The sequence below is a fragment of the Sceloporus occidentalis genome, unplaced genomic scaffold (assembly GCF_023333645.1).
Source record: "Sceloporus occidentalis isolate IW3139 unplaced genomic scaffold, rSceOcc1.0.p SCAF_2, whole genome shotgun sequence".
In the NCBI taxonomy this organism is placed as follows: Eukaryota; Metazoa; Chordata; class Lepidosauria; order Squamata; family Phrynosomatidae; genus Sceloporus; species Sceloporus occidentalis.
Window position 1 is genome coordinate 80403531 of NW_028316982.1, and position 24045 is coordinate 80427575.

The 24045-nt window shown below is 38.3% G+C and overlaps 1 protein-coding gene across 3 annotated transcripts in view; it reads left to right on the forward strand.

Moving 5' to 3' along the window:
- The window catches only part of ZRANB1 (zinc finger RANBP2-type containing 1), a 53416-nt gene that overhangs the window by 15376 nt on the left and 13995 nt on the right, over positions 1-24045 (forward strand). For 2 of the 3 annotated variants that reach the window (XM_089510117.1, XM_089510116.1), the window contains 4 exons: positions 4911-5016; positions 6068-6918; positions 17789-17976; positions 20437-20590. In XM_089510117.1, coding sequence (XP_089366243.1) covers positions 6105-6918; positions 17789-17976; positions 20437-20590 — 1156 coding nt within the window. In that variant the 5' untranslated portion in view covers positions 4911-5016; positions 6068-6104. Of the gene's footprint in view, positions 1-4910; positions 5026-6067; positions 6919-17788; positions 17977-20436; positions 20591-24045 lie in introns of all 3 variants that reach the window. The other variant, XM_089510118.1, reaches the window with a different exon arrangement.

Consider the following 24045-nt stretch of genomic DNA (forward strand, 5'->3'; position numbering starts at 1 on the left):
AGCTCTGCTTTAATGGAAAATGTGATAAATATAGGCTTAGCTGTGTAGGATTTATTGAGATAGACTATACACGGAACTGACTGGTTATAGCACATTTCCAACTGCTTTGCTTTTGTTTGCATGTTTATAGAACTGTTTGGAAGTATGATCTTAGTTTATGGATTAAAATGATTCTGTTTTTAGATCAAGTGGCAGGGAGGCCATGAGGGGCATGTGGAGAGTAGAGCCCCTTTCTTTCCTCCTCTGTCAGGCGCTGCCCCAGGACTTGCTGCCAGGCAGGAGGGGCCAGGGCTGAGCATGGTAGAGCTGAGGGCATCATATGGACAGATGGTTGGCTGGCTAGAAAGTCACTGGGATGTGGGCTGACCTGGCAGGAAGGCAACAGCCAGGTGGAGACAGAAGCTGGCCAGGGGTGTGGTCCAGTGGGGCTCCATTGAGCAGCAGTGGTAGGGGAAGTGGGAATAATGGGTGCTCCTCGGGGCGTTTTCTTGAACAGGCCACCCACTCATCCATGTGCCTGCTTCTCTCTGTCCTTAAGGAACTTTGTGAATAATCAGATCAACAATAGTTAAACTTGCAAGTGTGGAGGGCCAACTTTATAGCGTGGGCTCATAAAATGCATGGTTCCTAAATCCTGTGATTAGTAAAACAGTATAACCCAAAATGGGGCCAATTTAGTGTGACCGGAGTTCAGGGGAGTTTTACTGTTTATCAGTAGAATTCTGCTTGTGTCTTCTGAAGACCACATAATTGCTTGGATAAATACAGTTTTATTTTACTTTACCTGGCAAACAGTCATAGTACCTCCTTTTTTTCTTGCAGACTTGGGATCCGTGCCCCTCGATTATTTGCAGGGGGCGAATGGAGGGAGTTAATATGGGGCGCACGACTGTGGCATGCGCTTTCATACCCCCCACAGGGGCATGCCTCATAGGGTTTGAATATGCGTGTTTTTTCTTTTTCACTGAGGGGAGGGGTCCAGAACAGATCCCTCACGAAAAAGGAGGGGCAACTGTAATTCTACATATGGAATATCTGAAATATGCTGCAAAGAAGAGGCTACAATTGCTTTAATTTTTTAAAAATCACTTTTAAAATAAGTGAGTTTTAGAAGTCATTTCTGAAATGATGTCAGCATTTCTGAAATGATGACTGTATAATAGTAATTATGTCTTGAATAAACTGATTTAATAGCACTAATCATGTGCTTAGAGGAAAGCTGCAAACAAAAATGCTTAATTGCTACAGTGAAATGGCGGTATTATACAAAAATAATTGTAACCAAATACATTTTTTTAATATAGTTCTATCTGCTGTTAAATATTAAATTATCTTATTCATGCCCACATTATTGAGATTCTGTATTAAGCACACTGTATGCTGAACTCTCTGTAGTTTAAGAATGACAAAAAAAGGAGAGTGAAGATACAAGAGCAGCAAATTTAAATTCAATAGTTGAGTATGGCAAGCTTGCACATTTTATGTTGTGGTGTTTTCAAATAAAGTGCAATCTTTTCTTGATTTGTAATTTTAGAACCTCTGTGACATTCTGAGTAGATGCAGCATGGGTATATTTGTATGCTTGTACCCTAGATTTAGTGAATAGTAAATTTCTCCAGTTGTCAGATGCTAGCTCTCAAAGCAACTTGTTTTTGTTAGAAATGAGTAACTGGAAGCTTAGTACTAAGGGCATGAATCTGAGGTACTGTTTGTCTTCAAATGTGTTATGTCATGTATCTTAGAGGATTTTCTGTACCGATGCTGCAGCGTAAGGCAGTGATGTCAGCTTGCAGAATATTAATTAGTGTCTCTTATTTTATACTTATGACTATATCTAATTTCTTCTAAATCTTGTCCATGCAGTCTTTATTTTTCAGTACAGGTCCCAGAAACTGGTGGAAGCTGTAGCAGAACTCTATAACATTTTGTGCCTGGCTGCACATTTCTTTGCACCAACTTGTTTGCTAACTGAAGCATTGCTATAAAGCACAAATGGTAACTGGGCAGCCCTTGTGATGTTAGTCTTAGTGTTTCTCATCAATGGCTATGTTGAGAGTTGCTGTCCAACAATGTTGAGACTGTCACAATTCCTACCCCTGATAGAGAGTAAGAAGAATTTAAATTTTAGCATTCATAATGGTGAAGAGCTTCAAGAGTGACTTCTGTCACTTCAGTTAAACAGAAGACACATGCTTTGGGATACTTTAGGCTTTTCGGGGAGAGTTATTGTATTTCATGGAAAACAAATCTAATCAGTTTATTAATTTGCTAATCTCACCCACATCAAAAAGACTGTTTTGCCAGGACATTCCAGTGTAAATGTGTGTGTCTCTTTAAAATGTAGCCTGTTCCACTGTTAACAAGATGTCATCTTCTGTACCAGTTTCATTAAATAGTAAAAAATTTGGAGACAGAGATGTATTTGATTTAAATCCAGTGTTTGTCTACATGAGTAGACCTATTGAATCCAATTAGTTGTGATACTAAGTCCCATCACCTTCATTGGGCATTGTAGGCAAGACTGACATTAGATTTATCTCTGTATGCTTGTTGAGAATATTTTTTGTCTTCACATAAAAAGCCCAAACAGATTTTTTAAATCAAAACAGTAAAAAAAAAATTAACAGTGGATATCAGTACATTACTTCAACTGACCTATCAGAAGAGTTTGGAACAGTTGCTTTTGAATTCAAATGCTCAGAATCCCCCATGGATCTAGGGGGATTTAGGGAGGAGATGTGTGTGTGTTTCTCTCTCTGTGTGTGCATTCACATGGGGGGATTCCCCCCCTCCAAATTCCCTGTCAGTAAGATTAAATTTGATTGCTGGACAGATTAAATGCCTGACAGAAAAATAAGTCTTTGCATAGCAGATTGGGTGGTATTATTTTAGTACTTTAGCCTAATAGTGCAGCTTTCCAAATGTTAGATTTCAATTCACAGCATTCCTTACAATTGGATGCTGGCTAGGGGTTCTGGGAGGTATAGTCCTACAACTTCTGGAGAGCCAAACTTTCCCTTTTGCATCATGTACAGTCCTGTATTACCTTCTGATCATATGAGTGACTACAATTTAAAAATCTATAGATTTTAACAATTGAGGTAGGGATAGACCAAGTATGGCCCTGGAGTTTCATGCAGCGCTCTAAAGCTGTTTTGTTTTGGTTTTTTTAAGCTTTCCAAAACTCCTCAGACTAATAAAGTATTAATTAACTCTCCTGGAAGACTTCAGGAGAGACAATTCACTTTTCAAATAGGTTTTAGGGACCTCTGTATTATTCACCATAACCTGCCACCAACCACTTCTGACTTCTGTTCCAGTATTTTTTGGCAGACAGTTGCTCCTGGAGGTTCACGAAGACAGAAAATGGACCTCCAGATTTGCCGCAGTTGCCTGCCACATCTCTGTAGTTTTAAATAGTGGAATGGTTCAGAACTATACAGTGTATAAAACTGCTGACCTAGATCCACAAAAGAAAAGAATTCAGTACACTGCTATTTCAGAATAATAGCCGAAGTCTCTTATGACACATCTCAACTGGAGTGAGAGTTTTGGGATGATCGAAGCTGTTGGTCTTTGTTGGAATTTTGAGATGTTACTAATTTTGAAACTGGAGCCCTCTTTTCCTCAACCTTGAGTGCTAGCAATTTAAATGTTCTATGTAATTTTTCTAATTGTGATCTTTAACTCAATAATGAACACTTTCTTTCTATCTTTGTTTCCATCTCCTGTGTATACACAGGTACAGTATACTGAAACTCATTAAACATGTTTTTGTTGTGTGCCTTGAAGTTGTCCTCAGTACTGAGCACACAGAAAATGCTATTTTTAACATTTATAAACTGCAAGACTCAAATATATGTCTTTTGTAAAAGAGAACAACAGAATTTTGTGTGACTGGGAAATAAGGGCTAGTTCTCCAAACCAATGTTACTTACCATGTAATTAAAAATAAGTAATGATTGTAAGCTGCTCTGAGAGCCTTTAGGGCTGAAGGGTGGGGTATAAAGACTGTAAACAAACAAACAAACAAACAAGGGGCTGGGAGCAGGAAGAAGATTGCATGATCTTTTAACTCTTAAGTCACAGTTGTACTTCTCTCTTTTATACAAGATTAGTGCGGTATAAAAGCAAGATCTAAGTGCCCTAGTATTTTGGGGTCATAAAAGCAATTCTCCTTACTATACTGGAAATCTATATTAACTGAGACCTGCATATATCAGTTCTTGTTTAGGTCATAGGATCTGTATGCCTAATGAATCGTGTCTGAAGCATAGGTGACTTTCAAAAGTAGCTGGTGATAGTTACAGATATCTTCTTGGGCATTGTTTGCATGAACCTCAGATAGCTATTTGATTAGTAAGAACTATTTATGTCCTCCCTGTATGATGAATCCATTTTTATTAAACATATATGGAGAACTACTGTAGACAGTTCTCACCTGGTAGTTATATGTATGCTTTGAAGTGTATCCATGACACATGCACTTTGTGGTCTTGAGGTAATCTACTACAAAAGAACAGCTGTCATGTAGGAAGTTCATCCAATTTTGAAGCAGCGAGGAGATACTGATCACAAGGGACGAAATGCATAATGGTTATTCTGAAAATAATGTGGTTAGAAACAGGACAAAACAGCCTTGGAAGACTGATATACAACTTAATCCATTATGGAGTTGAGTATATTTCTGAAAATTATGTGAATTAACGAAATAACAGCTCCATTAGGCATGTTTTTATTTCAATTCAGATCACTTAAACCAATTCATTGACTTTCTGTCGATGTGACAAGTTCACAAAAAGTCAAGATTTGACATTTAAACTTAATGGATTAAAATGTGGCTAGTGTACCAAGTGCTGTTTTTCTCTATGGTAGAACAAGATTTTAACAAGAATTCATATTGTTCACAGGAAAAGCTGTTTGCGAAGTGCTGTCAATCATCGTTGGCAGTTTCCACTGAAGAAGACAAGGCCTGAAACAGCATGGAGACGAAATAGACTCTTCAGTATAGAAAAAGTAAATCCGGTAACTTGTTTGAAGTCATACAGCCATCTGAAAATATCGATCTTACCTCATTTACTAGACCCTATGTTTTGTTGTTGGGTGGTGAATTAGTGAGCCCAAACTCTGGAAGAACCCTGTAAAAGTGTCTATATCTGAATTAATCTGGGATTAATCAGTTTAAGTATCAGTGTGTGACCATAATTTATATGTCATATAGTCATTGTTGTTTCCTTTTTGAGGAATTTGGGAAGACATTATTCTTGAACTTGAAAATATGATTTGTATGTGTACGGATGTTAGGAATTCTGTAGTTGCAAACCTGGATGTTTCAGTAAATTAGCAAATAGCCCTTCATAAAGTTGAATTTTGAAACAGTGTGGAGGGTTTTATCTTGCTTTTTTGGTGTCTTTAAATAAAATAATAGGATGCAAATATATCATACAACATTGTCATTATTTGTAAACCTTTTCTATTCTTGTGGTCAACTATTGGACATGTAGGCTGATTTTTGTCAGTGTAATACTTTACCATAATGCAGCTTCCAGTTTATTTTTCAGTTAATTTTAAAAGGCGCTTCATGACATTTCCCTGATATACGACAACTACCATATTAAAATGGCATTTCTAATCAACAGTATTTGCTACAGAAGCATGTCTTGCTTTGTGTCTTAAACTAAACCAGGTTGAATAAGTTTGAATGGACTGGGGCCATTTTTGCACCCTCCTCCTAATTTCGTTGGATGCATCAGGTCATAAAATATGTTATAAAAAAGTAAAGTCTGCTTCTGAATTTATTTCCTTAAATTCTGGGATATGTTTGGGATGTCCATCACTCTGTTTAAAAACAAAACCACCACATGTAGAACCAGAAAAAAACCTTTAAACATATGGGAAAGTCTGTGAATTGCAAAAATGCTTGGGAGGCCATGCTGTGCCTACCCCTGAACTGGATGAAAGCTTTTTAATTAGTCACTTTTTCTGAAATAACCTGGAGATTTTTGCCAATTATTGCAAATGATATATAACATATATGTTCTAAAATATTCTTAATCTGTTTTTAAAGCTTTCTGCCTGAAACAACCTACTTCAAGAAGTGCAGGATGACAGAACGTGGAATAAAATGGGCTTGTGAGTATTGTACATATGAAAACTGGCCATCTGCAATCAAGTGTACCATGTGCCGTGCTCAAAGACCTAGTGGAACTATTATCACAGAAGATCCATTCAAGAGTGGCTCAAGTGATGTTGGTAGAGAATGGGATCCAGCAAGTATTGAAGGAGGCAGCAGCCCTTTGATATGCCCAGATTCCAGTGCAAGACCAAGAGTGAAATCATCCTACAGCATGGAAGGTGCAAATAAGTGGTCATGCCACATGTGCACGTACTTGAACTGGCCTCGTGCAATAAGGTGCACTCAGTGCTTGTCTCAGCGTAGGACCAGGAGCCCCACAGAATCCCCTCAGTCTTCAGGATCTGGTTCAAGACCAGTTCCTTTCTCTGTAGATCCATGTGAGGAATACAATGATAGAAATAAACTGAACATGAGGACACAGCACTGGACTTGTTCTGTCTGTACATATGAAAACTGGGCTAAGGCCAAAAAGTGTGTTGTGTGTGATCATCCAAGACCCAACAACATTGAAGCAATAGAATTGGCAGAAGCAGAGGAAGCTTCTTCAATAATAAATGAGCAAGATAGAACTCGATGGAGGGGGAGCTGTAGTGGTGGTAATAGCCAAAGAAGATCCCCTCCTACAACCAAACGGGAATCTGAAATGAAAATGGACTTTCAGAGAATTGAGTTGGCTGGGGCTGTTGGCAGTAAAGAAGAACTTGAAGTTGACTTCAAAAAGCTAAAGCAAATAAAGAATAGAATGAAGAAGACTGACTGGTTATTTCTCAATGCTTGTATTGGTAAGTTCTCTTGTCAGTTAAATTTTATATTCAGGTGAAGAAGGATAATATATATTAGTCATCACATGAAGCAGAATTATGTTTTTAAACTTCATGCAGGTTGTGTGGATTAGAATCATAGAGTTGAAAGAGACCCCAAGGGGAATCCAGTCCAACCCCCTGCCATGCAGGAATACACAATCAAAGCACCCCTGACAGATGGCCATCCAGCATCTGTTTAAAAAACCTCCAAAGTAGGAGACTTCACCACTCTCCGAGTCTACATATTCCAACTAGATTACAACTAGATAATGAGGATGCAGTTACATATAATACATACAGTGCGCCTGCATTATATGGGGCTTCCAGCATATGCTTGAAGCTGCGCCAGAAGGAAGGGAGCTGCATGCTAACAATAGTGCACACTCCCGTGGCGTGTGCCCTGCACTCTGCTGCGGGCATACGTGTTTTTTCCCTTACGTGGGGGTCCAGAATGGATCCCCCGCGTAAGGGAAGGAATGATTGTATAAAGCTTTTGACTGGTACAAAATAATGTCAGACGTATGGATATTTCTCACTAGATGTTTTAAAAGCTGCATAAAGAGGAAAATCCTATTCAATTACTGCCCACATAAATTCTCCTGACCAAAGGATAAAACCAGGGGTGTGTTGCAGTTATAACAGTTAATGTAACTGTTTTATAACAATAAATTGTTCTAATATGTAAAACGCCTTGGGCTTTAATGTAAAAATGTGAGGCTCATATTAGGATGGCAATACAGTGGAGCCTCCGCATACGCTGCCTTTTTATAGGCGGCTTTGAGCATAGGCGCTCAAAGCCGCCGGCGTGCGCGGGGAGGAAGGGGCGGCGCGTCCCATTCAATTGAATGGGCGTGCGCACCCATTGCGCCTTGTGCGCCGCCGCGCCGCTGCGCTGCCGCGCACGAGCCCCATTGGAAACAATGGGGCTCGAGCATAGGCGGATTTTTCTATACGCGGAGGGATCCGGAACGGATCACTCGCGTATAATAAGGTTCCACTGTACATGCCTTAGGATCAGTAACTGCAATTCATGATTCTTTGTAAGCAGTATAGATGTTACATAATTGTGAAGTGGTTAAAAGTAACTCAGATATGTTGCTCCTTGTTCTAAAACATTTTATTATTATTATTATTATTAATTTTATTTTTATCTCACCTTTCTCCCAAAGTGGGACCAGAGGTGGCTAACAACATATATAAAACACATTAAAATCGTACTATATTGTAAAAAATAGATTTCATGCTTTTAAATTCTGTAAGTAAAGTAACTACAGCACATAGTGTGTAATTCTTGCGCTCAGGGCTCTGGAGGGAGGAGGAGTCCAAAGTATGATGGGATAATGCCTGACACAAAAAGTATGTACTGGTCAAATATTTGAGAACAGGAAAGTTATAAATATAGATATGTATGCATGTATCTTTTTCTTAGCAATTAAATTTTCTCAAAGCAAAAAAGAGTGGCCAGCCATAATGAATATTTTTAAGGCAGGGAAAAAAGATGGGAAATAGCAAAGGGCTATCTGAGGTACTGCTGTTAAGATTCCTGTGTACAAAAAAGCAGGGATCAGGAAAATGAGGTCCTGATACCCTTATCAGACATGAATCTGGGCATGCAGGGAACACTTCAACTAGCAAGCAATAAGCAGAAAAAGCCAGAAAGTTACAAACACTTTAAAAAAATCTGGAACCCTCTTCCATAGCTCACTTTATATTTCATATACCAGCGACAGATACATTTCAACAAAACTGTCTTCCCAGTGGCAATAAGTAGGAGAAAATAAACTGTTCTTAGATGACAGAATAAAAGGCTTCTACCACATAACAAATAAGTTCAGGAAAATAATACTTCACTTGTGAGTCTTCTGTGTCACCTCAGCAATCAAACTTTATGAGATATAATTTAAAATACATGAAGTACTACAAATCTGCATGCAAATACATATACCCATTGTTTTAAAGGTAGAACCATTTTGAAATGATTCAATAAATGGTAAAAGACTGGTACAGATTCAAATATCAAGACAAATTTCATCAAATAAATCTTCCCTCCCCTCTTTTAAGTTCATAAAATGTATATACAATAAATAAATTATAAATATGTGGTCTATTGTAGCAGAAAAGTTTTAAAAGTAAAATACAATATGGATAATCAAGGCTAGCCTGCTGACAAAAGTGCAGAAAGGCAAATTATGTGTAAAAGTTTGCGGCTTTAGTTTGAGTTGTGGTATGGGGCTGTTCTTTCTTTATTTCTTAATAATAATTTTAGAAGTAACATTTATATATTGGTGTATGATTGTACATGTGATGGTTTATGTGCAGTTATTGTTTCCTGATTTTGATTATTCTGGTGTGAAGGTTAAATGTCCCCTTCCACAGATTATGGCTCTCAGATAGTCACTCTTAGTATTATACATTAAAAAAAATAAGAGTCTTAGTTTAGTTGTTAATTATGGATTTGGCAACACATCTAATTTGATCCTTAGTAACAGTGGTGAGTGCATGGTAGATGGTTTTTTCTTTTGCAGGCCTGATGATATTGATGTGGCTACACCCACTAATGTAATTTGTTAAGTAGAGTTGGCGCCACCCATCTTGTGTTCTTTCCAAAGGGGAGGACATGATGTGGGGGAAACCTGCCTGTCCTTGGCGCTGGACACAGAGTGCTCCTGTAGCTAGTTCTTGAATCATACACTGCTGAGGATGGACTTTTCCTTGCTGTAGAAAGCATGTGCTTATTGTGGACATGATCTATACCTGTGATGGCAAACCTATGACATGCGTGCCAGAGCTGGCACACGCCACATAGCAGGAGGAGGAGGAAGAAGAGGTGCTTGCTGTTCTTCCTCCTTCCCAACCCTCCCCAGCGTCCTTCCCAACCCTCCCCAGGTGTTTCTCTGGAGGCAGCTGAAGGCCGGGGACGGTGCGGGGGGGGGGGGGGGAGGAAGAAGAGGCATGTGCTTCTTTTCCCTCCTTCATGACTTTCTCCAGCCTCCAGCTGCCTCCCCAGCCTCCAGTTGCCTCTTCGGAGGCAGCTGGAGGCTGGGGATGGTACAGGGAGACCCTCCCTGTCCTCCAGGTTCATCTCTGGAGGCAGCTGGAGGCCAGGGAAGGCATGGCAGGGGGAGGAGGAGGCCCGTGCCTGTTCCTCTTTTAACCCCCTTGTGCCCTCTGGGCCTTCAGCTGTCTCTGGAGAGGCAGTTGAAGGCCCAGGAGGGTGGTGGTGGTGAAGAAGTCCTTCCCTGGAACTCCTGCCCCTGGAGGGCGGAAGTCCCATCCCTGGTACCAGGTAACACTGGTGCTGGAAGACCTTTTAGTTTGGGCACTCGGCTCCTAAAAGGTTCACTATCACTGATCTATACCACCAGGAGTGTTTCTGAAACTATAGCTTAGGGGACTTGCTTTTCTGTTTACATATTTCCCTGAAAAAGAGGATAGTGTAAGAACAGTCCTGCAGCTGGGAATGAAGTCAGGATCTAAATGTTGCTGTCCCATGAGGAAGATGTAGGACAGGTGAAGCTGTCTTCCTGCTCTGACTAGTGGGGTTACTCCTTTCCAGCTTGCCTTCCCATTTGAGAAGTCCAAGATATGGGTGCCCTTGAGTTTTGAGTGCCTTGACAAAAGAGGCAGAACATGGCTCATATTTTCAAACAGCTTGTTCAAATCTTGTGAGGTTTTTTTCCAAATGACCAAAGAATTCTGCATGTTTTCCCTGAAACAAACTGTTTAAACATAGCAGAAAGCTGTATTCAAAACTGTAACCGTTTCCCTTTTAAAAAGGGTTTTCTTAATTGAAAAGTTATAAAGTATTATTTTTTCACTCTGTTTTTATTAGAATTTTTTTTGAGTACATGTGCATGACACATGAAATTTGCTCCAAAATGCTGAAGGTCTGAAGACTTTGAATGTCTGAAACAGGTGTGCAAATTGCTGCGGCCCTCTAAATGTTGTTAGACTGTACTTGCCAGACTTTATAGCTGGTGGTGAGGAATGCTTGTCGTTGAAGTTCAACAACATGTATACCACAAATTCCCGTTCCTAGTCTAAAATACAATGGAAATGCCCAAGCATATTGACTTTCTTCTCTATTAACTGTTTATCTATTTTCTCTTATCCTTTGACTCTCTGGACTATTTATTGGTTGCATTTCTGCTTCTGGTAACATTAGATCACTGTATACCCTACAAAGATTTCTGCTTGAGAAGTATGTCATTGGAAGATGAAACTCTGCAACTAGTGAAGCTATGCTATTACAGCATCTCTCTCTCTCTCTCTCTCTCTCTCTCTGTCTGTCTGGTTTTCGGCATGTGTGCTAACCTGCAAAAATGCCATAATGCATCACAATTGTGGTTTTATTTTAGACTTATGGTAGAACAGATTAGAGTTTACACAGATTCATCTCCTCTCCTATTTGTGGTTGAATCCTCTAGCTGGCAGTGGAAAAGAATCTCTGTGTTCTGTAAATAAAATGAAATGTTCCAGCATTTTGATAACCTGCATTATTGTAGTTTCTTTGACTTGTCAAAGTACAGTTGGTCCTTCATTCATGGATTCTGCAACCACAAATCCCACCAATCAACAGCATGAAAATATCAACAGCTTGAAAATAAAATATGGGGGAAGGGTTGGGGTTGGGGTTTTTAAAATTGTAATTTTTAATTGTTTGATGTTTTAATTATACTGTTGGAATCAGCTTTGATTCCTTTGTGAAAAAGCAGAATACAAATAAAATATTATTATTAATAATATTATCCCTCTCCCAAAGCAAATCTTGATTTTGTCATTTTAGATAAGGGACACAGTTTTAACTACACTACTGTGTATAATGGGACTTGAGCATCCATGGATTTTTGGTATCCTTGGGGGTGGCGGTGGAAGCAAACTTGGATACCAAGGGCCCGCTGTTAATCTTGTGTTGTTTGGTACCCCTGTCTCATACTGGAGATTTGTGGAATGACAAGAGATCTCATTTCAGCAGTTATTGGTAGCAGAGGAATGTGTGTGTATGTGCCTTCAAGTTTCCTGTCAGTTTATGGCAACTTTGTGAATTTCATAGGGTTTTCTTAGACAAGGAATATTCAGAGGTGGTTTTACCAGTTCTTGCATCTGAAATACACAGCACATGGTATTCCTTTGGGGTCTCCCATTCATGTACTAACCAGTGCTGATTGTTTAGCTTCCAAGATCAGAGATGAATCTCTGTCTATATTACTTGTTACAAAATCACACAAATAACATTGCTGTCATTTAAGTTGCAGTCCTCTTCTTTAAGCTGATATGTCGTCTTGGTAGCCCTATGAATTCTTAAACTCTCAGTGGTATGGAGTATATATTGCCTTGGCTATATTCCTGTTCTAAGCCATGTTCATAGTGGAGAATGAATGAACATGAAAGAGATATATCAGTTTCTAGGTGAAGTACCAACCTTTCTAGTGGGCTGTGGTAAATTTAATGGCTTGCAAGTTGTGGAGACCTGTAAAAATGCTACTTAGGATGTCTAATATTAGAGTTTAAGAAGTCCCCAAACTGTGTGTAAAGGGTTCTTGTAGCACCTTTGAGACTGAGAGAAAAAAGTTGGTAGCATAAGAATTTTTAGACTGGAGCTGCTTCTACACTGCAGAATGAATGCAGTTTGATAACACTTTAACTACCAAGGTTCAGTGCTGGGGTTTAAATGTAGTTCTGTATGCACACTGGTGGATGGCAAAACATACTGCCACTCTATGCATATATTGGCATATGAAGCACTATGGTACACAAGAGTGGTTGTGCTGTAGTTACAGTTGTAAACAAGTCACCAGGGGCTCTGTAGAAATATGAGAAGTATTACAATGTTAGAGGATGTTGTCTAGTTTAGAGATTTATAGATGACCTTTTCAGTACAGTGGTGAAGAGAGTACTAAAAAGCACATTGAAAGCAGAAAATAGTAAGAAGATGAGCTTCTTGTTGGGCTTTTTTAAAAAAAGGAATGAATAGTTGACTATCTCAGATATGTGGAGCTTGTCTCCTTACTGTTCTTAGCAGTACAGTGCAAAGTATAATAATGGCTTTAGCTGGAAAGACACTCATTTACAATGAAAAGTCTAAGATTGTCATTGGGAAAATTTAAAATAATAATAATAATAATAATAATAATAATAATAATTCTATCCCACCTCTTCAATAAAGATTGAAATGGCTTACATCAATGTAAAACCATATTACACAATAAAATAAATCCCACTATCCCCTCCTTCCTTAAAACAATCCACATAATTACAATACAACAAACTATAATAAAATACAGTTAAACTCATTAATTAAAGTGTGGTGGGAGTGGGAGTGGTGGAGAACTTGATGTGCTTGCGCATTGTGCCTGCTATACAACTCGCAATCTCTGACACATCTTCTCTTAATTTTGGTGTCTAGTATATTCATGTAGGTTCATTAATTCTATAGTTCTCAGTGTTTTCGTAAAACTAATTCAACCCATACCGAGAAGAGTAATAATGCAACCTTATGTAAGACCTTCAGAGTAATTTTTGAGGGTGACATCTACTCTTTGTCAGCCCTTATATAACTGATCTAAAATAGGCGGATGCTTTTAACTTCTGATGCTCAGTTTCCACTCATTTTCTAAAGTAGTTTAGGAAAGTTAGTTGTTCTACTATTTTTTAGAAGTCTGCTGATTTTAAACTATAGGTTTACAGCACAGGTTTATTTTCCCTTTTTTGTTTTGGCTTTTGTTTTTGTTTTCTGATTCTACCAATTTGTTGTTGTTATTCATTCTCATAAATACATTTTTAAAATTTTTAAAATTTATGTTCCCCATGTTGAGAGGGAGGGAGAGCATTTGTTGTTGTTGCAGAGCATTTGTACAGGTATAAGCCTGCATCAAGGAATATGATTTTAAGAGATGATGTACAATTTTTCAAAAATAGCTTATTTTCATACTTGTTCTGTGGTTCAAACTTGTTTCTTAAATTTGTTTATCTGGTATATCCATGACTTGCTTTTTAATCATTAGATAAAAATCTGTCCTATTTTCTGGTGGTTTTGGTGGCACTTAGATTTCTCTATCTAGGTTCTAATTGATGTTTTTAAGCTGCTTCTCTGTGTTGGCTTTCATCGATTTTGATCTTATATTTTATATGAATGACTTATTTCCTGTCCACAGTAGCAATGTCTTCTGTGGCTGGAATAGAATGAGAGGAGGAAAGAAGGAGACTGAAAAGTGGTTTGGCTGATCCCTACTGCTTCACACCTTGGAGTGAGATGCAGGCCTTATAGAAAAGAGCAGTTTCTACCTTCTGATCTGCTTCTCATCCAGTTTCTATACCAGTTCTGTCTCCTATCCTGTTCTAATGTGGCAATATAAATTCACTTTCTATGAGTCAGGTAAGGCTAGTGTGGAGTTCTACTCAGTGATAGCATATAATACTTTTGCCTTTCTGTATGCTTTTAAAAAACAACAAACCAAGCTAAGTTTTTTGTTTATCCGCTTAGTCATAAGCAGTATCAGAGACTGAGCATTAGTCAGGAGCCATAATTCATTGGTATGCACTTAGTCCCTTGCATGCTATAGCCATTCATGCAGAATGGTAATGGTTGGCAGAAGTAGTGTCTCAAGTGACACCTGTCCTAAGCTTGCCAACCTGTTCAGATAGTGCCTGTTTTCCTACATGATGTATGGGAAACGCCACTGTCAGTGTACAGGTTGACAGAATTATGTGGATTCCTACTTGTTTAGTGGCAAAACTATATAAAAAGGATAAGAAATAGCATTGTAAACTGTTTGGATGTGACATGGCCTTTCCCACTCTTGTTCCAAGTGTGCTCCTCTCCCAGCTGTGGGCACAATTGGTTTTGTAATCCACATTGTCAGAAGATGGGTTATATTGGTATCTATTCTCGAATATATTAGTTTCTCTTACATAAGTGCATGTATGTAAAAATAGTATACTAAATTCAGATTCCTTTTTGGTTTTAGGCACAATGCAGTCCTTATGCACCTATGTGTCCTGGCCCCAGTTCTAGACAGGCCCATGGGGAGGAGCAAGGGGCACTTAAGGGTAAGAAGAGGGCCCTTATAGTTCCTGCAAAGTCATTTATAATTATTAAGCTGAGAAGCTGAAATAATCAATTGTGTGGGCATTATTTTTTTAATCTCATCCTGTTCTTGTACGCTCAGGAAGTCATTTTTATTGGCTTCTTCCATTTGGTCTGGTAAGTAAAGGAATCTATGGACACTTATCCCCTTCTGAGACTCTGATGTATGCAGAAATTTGAAGGCACTGATCGTCTTTGTGTTAGTGTGTAGTGAGGAAAAGAGAGTGGAATTTTTCTGTTTTTTAGATTTCCCAGATAGATTAACATGTGAGATGCTTGGGGAGAGAACAGTGTTCTGGTTGGGACACTTGCCACTAGTAGTTGAATTTGTAAATGCCTCCGAAAGAGAGGATTGTATATGAAATTAAAAGTTTAGGTTGATAAGCCTATACAGAAAGAAAGTGGTTAACTTTTATTGAAGTGCTATCCAGAAAACAATGACTAACATGCTTATAGTTTTGAAAAGCTTAGTCTAAAGAGTGTCTCTGGAAGAGACAGCAGAAAGATAAGCATGTTTTGAATAGTTTAAGTGTCTCCATTGTGAACAAAAGGGCAGTGTTGCACATTGCCACTTTGTTTTTGGAAACAGTGTTGCTTCACTTCCCTGGCTGATTTTCCCAATTTAATAAAAATCATTGAGCATACATATTATCCTTTGGGAATGAATGCCAGGCTCTTTTAGTGGCCTGATTTGGACAACCATATCTCAGCTGGTAGAAGTATTTTGGCTGTCCATTCTTTCTTCTGACTTTCCCTTTCCCTTCTCAGCTTACTATGATAAGCCACAAAGTCTTTAAAGCCTGAATAAGGAAACTGAGGTCACCTGGTTTGGAAAAAATCAAGTCTGAAATTGGTTTACGTTCCTGACTTGTTCCCAACCTAGTAACTACAATTCCTTTGTTCAGACCTAACAAGTAGACTATGAATAACTCAAGATTTCATGACTGGCTGTAGCATACCAAAGAGGGAAAAGACTGTGTGTCTCAAATCTTGACCTTATAAGTTGACTTGTTTATTCACTATGACAGGTTTGCCACAGGGTCACCATAAGTCAGAAACTACTTGAAGACACACAGCAACAATGGTTATCCAAGTGTAGCCAATTATTTTCAGGAATCAGGCTCTTGCATAGGGCTATTGAGTCCTTCATCCAAGAAGAGAGGGACCCTAGCACGAATCTGTGCAGATTTGCTCTTCTTCAGTACAGTTTATAGTGGGGTGAGGAATGTGCAGCCCACAGGGGCATTTTGCAATCCCTAGACCCTATGGAAAAAATACCTCAGGGTGATGTCACCTCCAAACCACCAGAACAGTTTGACACTGCCAGAAAATATATATTTTTGTCCCCAGAAGACCCCAGGTACCTTCCCCTCTCCATCGGCCTGCTGTAGTCAGGCAAAAACTGGCCAAAATGAAAGGAGAAGTAATAAGACATCACTTGTATTCACAGTGCAGCTGCTGGTATAGTCCTGGGGAGTTGCAAGAGTGAAAAAATATCCCCTTGCCACCTCCACAGTTGCCCTCCTCTGTTATGTACTTACCTATTCCTGTTGTTGCTAGGATTATGGCATTTAGCCCAAATGAATTTGTTTTCCTTCCTGCTTGCTCTGAACTTAAAGACATTTATGAACTGTTATGTGGTGGGTATTTTAATTCCTTTTTAATTCTTACATCATGATTCTGAGTACCTTAAAGATATTTTAGGGAAAAATAGCAAACTTTACAGTGAAGTATTCTAAATACAGTCTGCTTAAATGTATTTCCCACTCACTGGTGCCATTGCACTTTGGGTGTCCTGATGACACTCTTCAACTAAATATTGTCTATGGTCAAACATTCAATGATCTCATCTATGACAGGCTTGTCATTCAGCATTTTTGGAATAGTAACAATTGCTACTTGAATGAGAGCTTAATTTAGTCCTCCTAAGCCCTACCAGTCCATCCGTCAAATTGTTTGCAATAAATTTGTTTGCAGTACACTACATAGCACATTTAAATTCATGTTTAGCTTATGAGTCTAGCAGTGTTTATATTATATAGTATACTTACAGTGTTTTTGCCTGATACTCCCTTCCTGAAACTAGGTTTTGATCACATGGCTTCTTATTCAAGGCAATGTTGCTAGGTTTGTATGAATTGACTCATTGTTGTGCATTGCATGCTGTGGCATCATGCTCAAGCTGCACTTGAGTAATGTCTGAAATGCACCTCCAGAAAAATAACAGGTCTCTCATTTGGGCCCTTTCACATGTTTTCATACATGATATGTTTGACCAGGAGACCAGCAAGAGAATTTGGCAAAGTGGTCTTGAATTCTATTTTTTAAAAAAATGTCCTAGTTGAAATTTTGTTAGTGTGATTAGATGAAACAGTAATCTATCTCATTTATTCATGAACTTGAAACCTTTGCAATTTCCATGAACACAGTTTGTTTCTCTCCCTTCTTGAACTGTAGTGTGGACAGAGGTTGAAAGGAAAAAGAATTGTACGCTCTCTTCCATGGGCAGTTTTTTAATGGACTACCCACATTCATGAGCAGCTTAGCAAAATTTCCCTATTGTGAGGCATGCATGCATTGTAAGTTAGTATGCCGCAAAAAGCTGTGCATCTAATAGCAACACAATTCAGTACTCCCATACCAACCCAAATCAGGAATCTAAGTATACGCAGAAAGAAAATGCTGTCCTAACTGCTGACTTGATTTATAACAATCTGTCTACAACTAAAAGTGGAATTTCTAATGCATCTTCTATGTCTCTAGGGGTGGTAGAAGGTGATCTAGCTGCTATTGAGGCATACAAGTCATCAGGAGGAGATATTGCACGGCAGCTTACTGCAGATGAAGTACGCTTATTAAATCGCCCTTCTGCTTTTGATGTGGGATACACACTTGTCCATCTTGCTATACGTTTTCAAAGACAAGATATGTTAGCAGTACTTCTAACAGAGGTGAGTTTACTTTTTTACTGATATATGTGCTTACGTGGGACTCCATGAATCTGACTCCATGGATAACTAATTAAAAGAAGCTACTTGATAAATGAGAATCATTATGAAAACTTCCTTGTTTTCTTCAGTCTAAACTTTTTTTATGATTAAAAAACTGTTCTGATTAGAAATTATTTTGCAGAATTATTCACCCCATCCAGTTTTTCCATGTGTTGCAGTGTTACAATCAAGAATGGAAGTGGATTTACTTGGCACTGTTCCACTTGAGGAGCACAAAACAGTGTGAAGGTGTAAGATATTTGTATTGTGACACAGAAGTTAAGTAAACAAAAACAAACTAGCACTTGTTGGTTGCATACATATTCATCCCCCTGAGTTCCTTGCTTTGTAGGAGCCCCTTTTAGTAGTAATTACAGTTGCAAGTCTTTTGGATAAACTTTGTGCATCTGGATCTTGTAATTTTTGCCTTTTTTCATGGCAAAATTGCTCCAGCTCTGTCAGGTTGGATGGGGATTGTTGGTGAAAACCAACTTTCAAGTCTTGCCACAGATTTTCAGTCAGTGTGAAGTTGAAGGGTTTGACGGCTGGCTTCCATAGTTTTTTGTGGGTTTTTCGGGCTATGAGGGCTATTTTCGTGTTCTAGAAGAGTTTATTTTTGGAACAAACTCTTCTAGAACATGGCCTCATAGCCCGAAAAACCCACAAAAAACTACAATTTACAGTCAGATTGAGGTCAAGGCCTTGACTGAACCATTTTGAGAGATTCAAGTTCTTTTTTTTTAATGTGCAGTCTCATGTCCTTTGTAGAGTGAAGATGATTTTCCTCTTGAAGTGATTTTTTTTTGGCACTATTCATTTTGCTTACAATCCTGATCAGCTTCCCAGTCCTTCCAGAGGAAAAGCATTACAACATGGTGGTGCCACCATTGTGGAAACAGTGTTCACAGTGTAATTAGCTTTGTGCAAAAGGACCAAAATATTCACTTGTGGTTTCATGAGTCAAGTGAACCTTTCTCCACTTGTTTGCTGTGTCTCCTGTGTGCTTTCTTGCAGAATCTAAACAGGCTTAGTTATGTGTTTGTTATTTGGTTTTCTTCTTGCCTTTTTCCACGAAGCCTAGCTTTCTGGAACATCCAGGTGATAGTAGTCCCATGGCTGGTTTCTTCTGTTTCCGCTTTGAATATCAAATTCCTCCAGAGTTCCTACTGGCTTCTGTAAGCTTCCCTACCTGGTCAGTGAATTTTGGTGATCAGCCCTTTATAGGCAGATTTATAGTTGAACCTTATTATTATTAGTGGCTGCAATGGATTTAACAGTACTCTAGGGATTGTTCATAGTACAGATTTTTTTCTGTGTTAACCAACTTTGATAGATGTATCAGCACAACGTATCTCAGACTTGTTTTAATATTCCTTAATCAGCATGCTGCTGTTTATTTTAGATATGCTCTCCAACAAACTCTGTGGCTTTCCCAAAACAGATACCTTTAATCTGAGATCATGTGGCCTGGAGTTGCAGACAGGTGGACTCCATTCAACTACTTATTGGACTTTTGGAAACAGTGTGTTACACCAGAGGGAGTGTATACAATGAACAAGTGCCAGTTTGTTTTTATTTACTTCCATTACGTGTCACAATAGAAATATTTTGAACCTTCATTATGTAGAATATCTTGTGTACATCAAGTGGCAACAGTGCCAAATAAATTCATTTTAATTTCAGATTGTAACACAACAAAATATGGAAAACTCAAAGGGGGTTGAATACTTCTGGGAGGCCCTGTATGAATGAGCTAAACAGTACCAAGTCCAACCTTGATACTTCTTTCTTTTCCTCCAGTGTGTAATGCAGGTAATACTATGGTAATGTAATGCAGTGTATACAAGTTCTTCTGATACAGAAGAACAGAGGCACACACCCATTTGTTGCTATGTTGCAGGATAATTTTACTGACATGCACATAGTATTAATCTAAAAATTTCCATATGAAGCAGTCCTCAATATCTTGTCATGTTAAGAACTCTTGTAAATCGAACTACTTCCCAGTGCTGCTAATTGGATTCAGATTGGGAACATACAAAGTTGTGTATAAGAAAGATTTGAGTGGAAAACAAGGCTGCCATTTGAAATGTTTTGTTTTTTATCTGAAAGAATTATGTCCAAATACTGTTTACAGTTACAAGCAACTAGATTTTTTTCCCTGTGGATCGCAGATTGGTATTTAAGATATAGAATGAAATGTCAAGTATTGCCTTGAATCCCAACTGTGATCTTTTTAGCAGGAACTAGAATCTAAGCATTCCTGTTTCAAGTACGAAATCTATAATAATGTAGCATATCAGCTCTTACTTGATGTTGTGATTGCTTTAAACTTTCTTTAAGAAAAGCACTTTCTCAGATGTTTAATATATGTGATCCTTTCTTTCTTAAGCAAGGAAAATAATAAATGTCTTCTTATAGGTATCTCAGCATGCAGCCAAGTGCATTCCAGCTATGGTGTGCCCAGAGCTTACTGAACAAATCCGGCGTGAAATTGCTGCTTCTCTTCATCAGCGGAAGGGAGATTTTGCTTGTTATTTCCTAACTGATCTTGTAACTTTTACGTTACCTGCAGGTAACTGTGAAAGGCTCCTTTCTCTGTTAACTTGTCCTTGATCAATTTTAATGATATAAAATTGCCAGAATCTGTCTTTTGACTCTTCCTACAGAATATATAGCATGGTTTTCTGTTTTCAAAGATCTTCACAATCATCAAGCTTTTTGTTACGCTTGAACTAATAAGCAAACTTTAGGTAGAAAGGCTGTCCCCACAGTTTTATATTAGCATTGAAAGAGATTTCTGTGCTCTCCCTACTTTGCTTGTCTATTTTTATTGCTGAAATAAAACTTTTTTTTAGTACTGTAATAGCTGTCATGAAACTGCATAGAGGCTTATTCAAATTCTGACAGCCTACATCTGTTGGAAATCATTGTAGTTGTAGCATATTCATGTTTGTTTATGGCTGATTACTGTTACTGGCGTTTGTGAAGAGATTGCTGTGTCCTCAACAGCATCCAGTTGTGGTTGTATAATTACTGAGTTTTTTTCTTTAAAAGGTAATAGTGGGTGTTTCTGAAATGGGCCCTGGAAGTTCATGGAAAGGCTAGTGATACATATGTGCATGCAAAGGGAGGGTATAACTGATGGAAACTACTCTTGCTAAATCTTCTGCTAGTTCTAAAAATGCAACTTGGACATTTATTTTATTTATTTATTATGGTATTTATATCCTGCTCTTCAGCCTTAAAGGCTATCAGAGTGGCTTACAAATATTATTTTTAATTAGATGGTTCCCCATGCATGTTGGAGGAAATAAAGGGGATGCTGTATTGGCCTGTTGGCTAATAGAATGTGGTTGGTTGCAGAGATAGATTTGTATTGTCCAAAACATGTTGAGAGAGAAGCTTAAGAGTGCATGGCACACAAATCTGTAAGCTTTCCACTTACAGAACCATTTTCATAATGATGTTTCCTGCACATGTACTTTATGTTGGTTGTTTTAAGGCAGTGGATTCATTCTGTGTTTTCAGTACCTTTAGCTCCTCTAAAACTCAGACTGATTCAGCTCCAGTGCAACAAATCCACTGCCCTCCTGCCCTACCCTAGAGATGGAAGATAGGTGATAGCCCTATGTGTAATTATAATTTATATAAATGTTTTCAAATATTAAGTACAAAAGCCCTAAACAGTTCTTCAGAGTAAATCCTTAGTCCCTGTACTTATCCTTTGAAAACACTGAAGGTTTTTTGCCTATGAATATTTCTATTGCCTATGCCATTATCTTACAAATTGCCTTCTCTCAAAACATGGGAGGGAGATAAGGGGAAGTGAATCATTCCTCTTCTCCATAACAATAACTGTATTATGTCCTAGCATAGAATTGTAAATGGATTTTTTGGGCTGGTGCACAACAGCCTGTCTGCAAAGGAAATGTAACTGCCCACCATCATGGAACTTAAATTCTGTTTTCCAGTTTAAGGAACTCCAGATGGGGATTCTAATAGTAATTTATTACTATGACTAGAGTATATTTTCTGATTTCCTGATATCTTTAGGCTTCAGAATTCTTTTTTTATCACTCTGGAAATAATTTCATAAATGCAAAACTATTGCCTTTTAAACATTGCTTGCCCAAAAAAGAGTAATTTTAAAAAGAAAATGTCCCAAGCTCCACTAGTAAGTGTTTTTTTTTGAAAGACAGAAACACATCTTTTCTTCAACTCTGTGTTTTGTTCAGATTCATTGGGTCATGTAATGCAAAACAGATTATATGACTACTCTGCTTAGTGAAAATAATTATGTTTTTTGGTGCCTCTTTTGGTGACTTGGCTGAGATGGAAAAGGGAGCAAAGATTGTGTTATTTGAAGTACTAATATAGAGACATCTGCAGTCAAGTGACTTGATAGAAATTTCAGTTCCTTTGACATAAACTAATTTTCTTTAGCAGTACCAATAAAACATGGGAGCATTTCATATATTGAACTTTATACTTCTTCAGGAGACAGAGTTATAATGCATTCTCTGCTGTAGGTATAGATAGCCTGAGTTACGCACAAAGAATATTGTTGCTACTCAGGTAGTTGTTCTGTGCCTTCAAGTCATTTCTGACTTAAAGCAATACTAAGGCAAATCCATCATGGTGTTTTCTTGGCAAGATTTGTGCAGAGGAGATTTGCTGTTGACATCCTCTGAGGCTGAGGGGGTGTGATCTGCCCAAGGTCACGCAGTGAGTTTCTGTGGTTGAGCAGGGATTTAAACTTTGGTCTCCCAGAGTCCTGGTGCAACACTGAAACCACTGCACCATGCTATTGGGTCAGAAAACATATACAGTCAAGCTGTCTGTATCCATGGCTTCCTTACCCACAGATGCAACCATCCATGCCTAAAAAATAATCATTCATATATATAAAATTCCAAAAAGAAAACTTTGGGTTTTTTCTCTTCATTTTTTTTTTTTTACATTTCACTACACCATTGTATTTCATGAGACTTGAGCACCCATGGTCAAAACTATGTCACAATTACTATTTAACATTAATGTAAATTGGATCATAGCCCAAAAATGTTAAGGCATCACAGGTTTCAATTTTAGCAGATTACCATTTGTAAATCAAATTAACATTTGAGAGATATTGCAGTCAGAAAGCCTGGCTCAGACAGATTCAATAATATATTGTAGGAGTAGGCAATGTAACCAGGGTATGTTGAGGAAGAATTCTTGAGGAAGTTGAGGAAGAATTCAGTTGAGGAAGAATTTATTTTTATATTTTTATTATAAATAAATTCATTTTTATTTTATTTTATTTGCTCTTAGTCTCATTCTGGAGATTATCATTCTGGGAAGTGTAGTGGAGGCTTTGTTTTGACAGGTTAGCCTTCATTAATTGCATTACTTGGAGATGACCTCCATTTTTGGAATACTGAACTTGGAAAGAAAGTTCATACATTCTGGCCCATGTCCCTTCCTGCATTCTAGGTTGTAATGGAGATTCCTCCTCTGGAGAGTTTTAAAATTCTGTACTTGCCCTAATGAGAACCACTGTGCTGCCTTGTTTACACTGTCTTCTGTGCACCATCTGTCCTTTCCCTTTTCAGTCACACTTGAAAAATAGTGGCATTGTCAGCAATAGGGAACATTGTTGGGGACCCTCCATTAGATCTTGTGCATTGCTTTTGGCTCCACTGGATCTAGTGCATTGCTTTGATAGCTTCAAAGGCACTGACCTAGATTGCTTTTTAATGCAAGGGACTGGCAGTCCCCATGTCCCCAACCCGCCCAGTGTACTAATATATATTTTTGATTGTTGGCTATAATTGTTTTGTCCAGAGACTGCACTGCACTGGTTCAGGAACCACCACTTTGAGTGGAAAAAAAATTTCTCAGGAAAAGTAGTTACCGGTTTGCTTGAAACCCTTAATAACAATTTGAAATACTCCAGAAGCTACTTTCCGCATGATTTCTGGTGTTTTGGTTCCCATGCCCAAGTAGGAATTACAAGGGCATATTGTAAAGTTTCTCTGCCGTGTG